Source organism: Tupaia chinensis, unplaced genomic scaffold (assembly GCF_000334495.1).
Source record: "Tupaia chinensis unplaced genomic scaffold, TupChi_1.0 Scaffold000494_1, whole genome shotgun sequence".
NCBI lineage: Eukaryota > Metazoa > Chordata > Mammalia > Scandentia > Tupaiidae > Tupaia > Tupaia belangeri.
Window position 1 is genome coordinate 4,288,909 of NW_006160006.1, and position 8,812 is coordinate 4,297,720.

Below are 8,812 nucleotides of genomic sequence, written 5' to 3' on the forward strand. Positions count from 1 at the left end.
AAGCCTGCGAGGGAGCAGCCGCCCGCCGGAGACCGCCCCACCGGTCCGGGCACCGCGGGGCCGGCGCCAACCGCCGACTCCTCGGAGGACTCCGACTCCGACTCGGATTCGGACTCGGACAGGTCGGGTGCCTCCGGGCCTGGGGGCAGGGGCCCGCGGGCAGAGAGCCGGGCCGAGGAGCGTCGGGGGTCGGAGATCCGAGATCGCAGATCTGGAAGCTCAGGGCCACGTGTGGACACGGAGCTCGGATGCCGGTTTCTCGCCGCGGTCTCTGCAGGTCGCGTGGGAAACCGAGCTCAGCTCCCAGATGGCACCTGCTTTCTGATCCTGCCAGCCTAACTATAGACCGTATCCCGCGGGCAGAGAGCCGGGCCGAGGAGCGTCGGGGGTCGGAGATCCGAGATCGCAGATCTGGAAGCTCAGGGCCACGTGTGGACACGGAGCTCGGATGCCGGTTTCTCGCCGCGGTCTCTGCAGGTCGCGTGGGAAACCGAGCTCAGCTCCCAGATGGCACCTGCTTTCTGATCCTGCCAGCCTAACTATAGACCGTATCGTTTTTATTTAGAATATAGAAAACCCAAGAACATTAGGTTACTTCCACAGCTACCCGGTTTGACGCGTACTTTTTTGCTTGTAACTTTGTGATTTGTATCATTTTGTGTAAAAACAATTTTACTCCTATCACGTTTGGCGTGTCGTTATACTTAACAACCGGATGAATGGAGGATCATGTGAAAGGGATTATTTTGCATTTTTCAAAATTAGTTCTTCCCAGTTAATTCATAGAATCCTTCTATGGAGCACTTGTTCATGAAATTAGCTACATGCTGGTATCGATTACAGTATTTTATCCTCTGCACGTGTTTTATAAGAGCCTCTCTCCCCTCATGTCTTTTAAGTATGAACTTCTGTGACCGGAGAACACTTAGGCACGTGGGTCTTTAATAACTACACTGAACATTGTCTACAAATACTTGAGTGCGTTTGTGGGTACTGAATAGGTCAACAAGATTGGCACGTGGTGAAGAGTTTTCTCTTTTCAAGGAAATTATCAACTCAGACTAGGTCAGGAGAAGGGTGAAAGATTTGAGTCCAGGGAGAAAAGCATGAATTGAACTGTGAACAAAGTTGGATTTCTCTGCAGTACTAAATTTATAATCATCTGATATGATTTTAGAGACTGTGTACCAGGAATGGGAAGTAAGCGACAGATGATGTTGGGATGAGTTTTGAAGGACATTTAGGACAACATAGTATTGGGACACTACTTCTGACTATTTGTGGGTGATGGCAGAGTGTGTCCCATAGTTGAAAAGTAAAACGGGGTACAACTTTTTGCTGTATTAGCTTGGCAGTGTTTTTCATACATACACGTAGTTTTTGTCTTCAAGCTCTTGATAATCCACCTGGGAAGTCATGGTTTTCAAAGAATTATGGTGTGGTACCAGAGAGGCTGTAGTGGGCAGTCTGAGAAAGAGTGATCAGGGGAGGGAGTAGCTTCTACTTTTGGTAGGTATGGGCCCCCTCTGGGGAGGTAATGCAGTATTTGAATTGAGTCTTTAAAGAATGTACAATACTTTTTCTGGGCTGAGGACATTTAAGTCACAGGAAAGGACACAAATGATGTCATGTGGTTGGAAATTTGGCAAGTCCTTATAGGACTTGTAGCATACCTTGGAGATACTGTGGGTTCTGTTCTAGACCGCTGCAATAATGCAAATATGGCATTAAGCAAGTCACAGTTTCTTTGGTTTCCCAGTGCATTATAGAAGTTATGTTTAGGCTATATGGTCATCTATCAGTTGTGCAGTAGCATGGTGTCTCAAGTAGCAGCGTGTGTATATCACAGTTTAACAATATTTTGTTGCTAAAAATGTTGATGGTCATTGGAGCCTTTAGCAACTCTTGATCTTTTTGCTGGTGGTGCCAAAGGTTGGAGTGTGTTTTAGTGGATAATGGTTTGTCCTTCAAAGGTTCATGTTTTGGGATTTGGTCCTAGTGGGCAATGATTGGACCATAGAGTCATTGGCCTCATGAATCAATAAGTGTTGATTCTAGGAGAGAGTTCTAGGTCTCATGAGAAGGAAAGTTTTAGGTCTCATGAGGAGTTAATTCTCACAAGAGCAAGTTGTTGTAAAAAGAGAGGGCTGCTCATAGCTTGCTGGCTCTCTTTTTCTGCACATGCCTGCCATTCCGCTGTTCCTGTTGCAGGTCAGCCTTATGATTTTGGATTTTCTAGCCACCAGTACTGTGAGTTAAAGAAACCTCTGTTTCTTTATAAATCACACAATCTGAAATATTTATGTTAGCAATGCAGTAATAGACTAAAACATGGTAGTTTCTTAAGATAAAGGCAACAATGAACTTGGATTGACTCTTCTTTTCATGAAAGATTTTTCTGTAGCATTTGATACTATTTGACACCATTTTACCCACAATAGAACATCTTTCAAAATTGGAGTCAGTCCTCTCATACCCTGCTGTCCTTTATCAAGTAAATTTATGCAGGATACTAAATCTTTTTTTTGTCATTTTGACAAGGTTCATAGCATCTTCACCAGTAGACTACATCTCAAAAGAGCACTTTTTTTGCATATTCATAAGCATCTTATTCAAATTTTATCATGTGATTGCAGCAGCTCAGTCACAACTCAGAATTCACTTCTAATTTTAGTTATCCTGCTGTTTCCACCATATCTGTAGCACACTTCAGTGTTTTTCCCTTCAAGGTGATCCATGAGGGTTAGAATCACCTTCCAGACTCATGATAATGTTGATATTTTGATCTCTCACTATGAATCATTATTGTTCTTAATGGCATCTAGAATGGTGAATCCTTTCCAGAAGGTTTCAGTTGACTTCACCCAGATCCATTGTAGAATTACTATCTATTGCGGCTATAGATTTCTTTAATCATTGTATTTCTTGAATAATAAGACTTGAAAGTCTAACTCACTCCTTGATTCATGGACTACAGCATAGATGTTGTGTTAGCAGCATGAAAATAACATTAATCTTGTACATTTCCATCAGAACTCTTAGGCGACCAGGTACATTGTTGATACATAGTAATACTTAAAAAAAAATCTTTCTAAACTGTATGTAGGTGTCAACAATGGGCTTAAAATATTCATTAAGCCCTGCTATCATTCAGGATTTGTGGCTCCATTTACAGAGTGTACATGGAGTGAATTTAACACGATTTTTAAGGGCCTTGGGACTCTGGGAATGCTACATTAGCTCTTAACAAAAGTCAGCCTGTCCTTGGAAGCCAGACATTAACTTCTCTCTAGCCGTGAAAGTCCTACATGTCATCTTTTTCCAATAGAAGGCTCTTTCATGTACATTGAAAACCTGTTGCTCATTGTAGGCACCTCCATTTGTGATTTAGTTGGAGCCTCTGGATAACTTGGCGACCGCTTCTGGTGATACATCAGCTATTTCCTGCTTGATCTTGCACTTTGATATTGTATAGGTAGCTTCTTTCCTTAAACCTTGCGAGCCATTTTTTGCTGGCTTCAAAAGTTTTTTAGCACCTTCCTCATTTTCCCATCCTTCACAGAATTGAAGAATTGATAGCTTGATTTGGATTAGGCTTTGGCTAAAGGAGTGTGACTGGTTTGTTCTTCTACTCGCACAGCTAAATCCTCTGTATCAGCAATAAGGCTGTTGTAACTTCTTAATGTCTATGCATTCACTGGAATTGCACTTTTCATTTCCTTCAGGAATGTGTCTTGGGTATTCATAACTTGTCTGTTTGGCATGAGAGGTATAGATTTCAGCCTTTCTTGACTTTCAGCATGGCTTCCTCACTAGGCTTAATAAGTTCTAGCTTTTGATTTAAAAGTGTGAGATACAGGACGATTCCTTTTGCTTGAACAGTTAGAGGCTCTTGAAGGGTTATTCATTGGCCTAATTTCAATATTGGGTCTCAGAAAATAGGGAGACCCAGGGAGAGGGAGAAGGATAGGGGAGCAGCAGCAGTGGAAGTGTGAGAACACCACATTTATTGATTACATTCACTGTAACAAATGGGTGTGTTTGTAATGTCTCCAAACAGTTACTATAGTAACATCAAAGGCTAGTAACAGATGTAAAATAATGAAAAAGTGTGAAATATTGCAAGAAAGGCTGAAGTGTGACAAAGAGGCAGGAAGCGAATCCCTGTTGGGACCAGCAGTTAGCGTAATGGCTATGTCGCTGGACTCCCATGTAGTCGACCGTGATTCAAGTCCCGGGCCTGGTGGTTTAAACTCACGCTGGGCACGTGTGCATGCGTGCCCAAGATCCCGAGAAGAGAATGGAGGAAAAGGGATTACAGTGTGGCCACCCCCCCGGGGGGTAATCTTGCTTTCTGTCTCTCTCTGTCTCTCTGGTGAGCGCACGTGCCCTATAGCAAAAACCTCTCTTAAAAAAAAAAAAGAAAAAAGAAGTGAACCCCTGGTTTTGAAACAGTGGCGCTGATAGCCCTGCTCCAGGATTGCTGCAAACCCCCAGTTGTGAAAACACAGAATCTGCTGAGTTCAGTAGAGCAAGGCATGCCTCACTAAGCTCGTATGTTAGATATAAGCTGTGTGAGAAGTGGTTAGAGATAAGATTGTGAAGGTTGCAGGAACATGATAGCACAGGGCACTGAGACAACTAAGAGCGAGGATTTCTATGTTGTAAATTGTTTAGGTTTATGGGAAAACTCCGAACTTTTTTGAATGTTTGAATATTTTCATAGTCAAAGGGGGAAGAATGGTACAGACCCATATAGCCATCACCTTGATTTAAGTCAGCATTCTGGAGCTGTTAGTTTCATGTGTGTGTTATTGAACCATCTCAAAGTCACTTACAGATGTCATGACACTTCAAATATTCTAGCAGACATCGTTGAGGACATTTTCTTTCATAAAACCATGGTACTATTATAACTAATAACAGTAACTCTTATATAATATATAGTCATAAACTTTTTTTTTTTAAGTAAAAGCATGAATGAACTGATTAGGATAGAAGGTCATGAGAAGGTGAAGATAATAGCAGTAGGGTGAAGGAGTGGTTGTCCTGGGAGAGGCTAGTGTTGGCATCAGTTATACATACAGAAAATCAGGTGAGAAGTGCAGGCCTGAAGTCGGGTCATAAAAGCAGTGGAAATGACAGAAAGAGCGAGAGAGATCTTCCTTCTGAAGATGGGACTTTATCATTGACCTGAGAAATGTAGTAGCTCAGAATGAGTCCAGGGTTTCACCCTCTAGTGACTGGACCGAGACTAAGAGTAAAAAAGAACAGAAGCTCAAGGAGAGAAGCAGGTTCAGTAAGGAGAATGCATTTTGTTTTCTGGTTTTTTACTTGCTGAGTGTTTATTAACCATGGAGACATTGTGCACCCAGAGATTGGAGTGGGCTGGAAAGATGTCAGGGCTGAAGATTTGGGAGTTAACTTGTGCATGGATCGTGATTTAAATCATTAGAATGGATGGGTTATCCACGGAAAGAGTACAGAGAAAGGAGAGAAGGTGACTGAAAATGGAACTCTTAAAAGGAAGAGGATGGGGGAGTTACCAAACAAAATTTAAGCTGAGTAGAGGGTGATTGGTGACAAGAATTTTTGTGGTTGTTAAGGGACAATGGAGTTTTCAGAGAATAGAGTGGTCAGCATAGTTGGTAACTTTGAGATGTTCCCAAGATGTCTAAAGATTAAGAAGAAATTCTCTATTGACAAGTGATCTGTTCTTTGGCGATTAAGAGAGGTGCCTTGCCCAGAGCTCGTCGGTGATTTGTCACGTGCTGAATTATACTTAGATGTGTGACATGTGAGATAATTGTCAAAGGAGGCTCTGGGATATATCAGTAGCAGGGATTTGAAAAAGTTATGGGTGGATAGGAATCTACTTTCCTAGTAACATATGAGCTTTGAAATGGGAGCTTGTCATGTACACTGGCAATAGTTAGACATGTAGTAGGTATTTTCTAGTTGAATAGTCTTAGTACCATTATGATCATACTTGACCAAGTGTTCAACTTTTTCTTCCCTACAGTGAAACAGATTCAGACAGTTCAAGCTCTTCCTCTTCCTCATCTTCCTCATCATCTTCCTCTTCCTCTCATTTATCACTTCCTGCAGTGCTGTCAGATGGAGAAGATGACTTACAAATGGAGAAGGAAAATAAAAATTTTCCTCTTAAGACGAAAGATGAATTACTTCTTAATGTAAGTACTTAGACTTGTTAAGCTTGATTTGTATATTTTAAGAGAGGTTATGGTACTGATACTGATCTCATTTCATTCGGCCTGTAACTGTTCCATAAATCTGAAGTCTGTTCTCTACTTATTGGGCATTCTTTTGCCATGCCTTGGCTTCTTACATGGAAGAGAGGAGTGATCCTGGATAATTTATTTCTTTTTTAGTTTTTTGATGTTAAATGATCATAGCTTTATATAGGAAGTTGCAAAAATAGGAGAGAAGTCCTGCTTACCTTCCCCTAGTTCCCACCATAGGTAAACCATAGTACATGAAAGAACCAGGAATTTGACAGTGCAGTTCAGGAAACATATTCAGATTTCACCCATTTTACATACACATTTGTATTTATGTGTGTACTTCCATGAAATTTTTCACAAGTGTTTATCTCATGTGATCACTACAGTCAAGACAGCGGTTTCTTAATCTCGAGAAACTCCCTCCTGCCACCTCTTATGGTCATGTGCATCACCCTCTTCTCTTTACCCCATCCTAAACTCTAGTGACTGATCTGTTCACCCTATCTATAATATGGCCATTTTGAAATGTTACCTGAGTAAAATCACTTTATGTCCTCTTTTTGAGGTTGGCTTTTCACTCAGCACAATGACCCGAGGGCCATCGGGTGATTTCTGAGGGTGCTTCCAGCCGTGACATTTGATGATTTTCTTACTGGGGGCATCAACTTTAGCTTGGTACTTTCTAGTTTTTAGCTTTCCTACCAGACACTTACATAGATTTATACCTTTGCTTCTTTTTTTACCTCCTTGTTTACCAGTCAGAAAATTCTGCTCAGTAGCAATTAAAATGGCCTCTTTAATTGATTGCTTTTAGAGAAATAATAAGAGAAATTCAGGAGTTTAATCTTTTAGGATTCTGATTGACTTGAACTCTTTGGGATATCTTTGTACATCATAGGAGGAGATAAACTTGTTTATTATAGAATGGTTTCTGTTGGCACTTGATAGTTTTGGTTTGCAAAATTATCTCCTGTGAGGTTTTTCCTATAAAGCTGTAAATACCCCTACAAGGATGCAGGCAGTCTGGTTGAAACCTGAGACTCAGGAGAAACATTGCTGAATTTCAATTTCAGAATGTAGTCTGTATTGTCACATGTTTTCCCTCTGCTACCTTTTCAAAATTTAATGATCAGTATCACAATTATTACATAATCCTTAAATGAAGAAGGTGATTTATCATAAGATTAAAAAAATAAACAAAGCAAACTTAAAAGCCCAAGAATAATCAGGTGTCTTTTTCATCACTGTTTAGATTCTACCAATATTAATGATTTTTTTCTCTACTCATAAGAAATAACTTGTTTCACTTCTGCCTTGTGCATTGAAAGCCTTTAGATTTGTATGCAACCTCATAGTGCTTTGTGTTACCATGCTGCAAATGTGTCGGTATTACTTATGGTCTTTTTACACAGAGGCTCTCAGACGTATAACTTTTCTGAAAGTATTGGGAGACTTGACCTCTTGCCTTTATCTTGATCACCTTTCTGCATAAGTTCCCTCTAAGAGCATAAAACCCAACAAAATAAAAGACCACAGAACTTTGTAAATGCGTATCATTGTTCTAAGTAACTTAGTAGATCTGGGGTTCTAACCTTGGGAATCTCTTGTAATGTAATGTACATTTTTAGCATATTCGTTTAGGTATTTACCTGGGTAGAACGTCCATGTTTTCATCAGAAAATCAGAACGAGTCCATGGAGGAGACTGGGACCCGTGTTCTCTGAGGACTGAATTCCTTTCTGGTCCTAGAGCTGCCCTGTGCCCTGCACAGTGTTTTACAGATGATGGTTTCTCAGGCGGAAGTCATAAGTGATTATGGAATGAGTGCCTTTGTAGGCATTTTATATTCATTTGTTCTTTTTAAGGAATTTTTACAGCTCAGCTGCTGTATGCCAAATGTTCTATGTGAGACAGTTCAGTTGCTGCTGTCATAATGGTAGTGGGGGGAGACAGTAAATAAAACGAGACAAGTAAATTTAACTGTTAGAAGTGCTGTTGAATCATGTGAGTGTGTGTTTGACTCATATCAGAACATTCTCTGTTCAATGGGAATGTATGCTAGCTTTTAAGACGTGAAGCAGTCTTAGGGGTCTGTTCCTTTTCAGTGCCATTTCCAAGGGATCTTTGGGAGAGATGAAAGAAACAGTCTTTTTTTTTTTTTTAAATTTAAATTTCAGACTTTTGATTAACCATTTTATTCTATGTTTATGAGACTAGGAAGAAAATTTATTTGGAGTTTCTAGTTCTTTTGACCACCCTGCTGCTAGAGATAGGTAGAGGAATGATGAGCTCAGGTCCCCCCTAAATCTAAAAGTCGATTAGGACTCCTTCAGGGTCTCTACCCTGGAGTTCAGGGAAGGCTGGTATGGCTACAAGTATGTAGTGTATTCGGGACTCAGCCTCTTTCTCTCTTGCTCTGAAGGTAGGGCTGGCAGTTTGTTACTGACACTCAGGTGGTCTTGTGGGGGGTGTTTGTCCTGGCATACCTGGGGCCTGTACACAGCTTTTATCAAAAGTCACTGAGGCGTGGGTGGGATGGTTAAGTCTGATAGTCTTTAGAGGGAAAG

The 8,812-nt window shown here is 40.9% G+C and overlaps 1 protein-coding gene across 1 annotated transcript in view; it reads left to right on the forward strand.

Moving 5' to 3' along the window:
• The window catches only part of NAF1 (nuclear assembly factor 1 ribonucleoprotein), a gene marked incomplete at its 5' end in the record, with an annotated part of 34,199 nt that continues 25,387 nt past the window's right edge, over positions 1-8,812 (forward strand). The window contains 2 exon segments of the mRNA XM_027774945.1: positions 1-122; positions 6,023-6,194. Of these exon segments, the coding sequence (XP_027630746.1) occupies positions 1-122; positions 6,023-6,194 (294 nt within the window).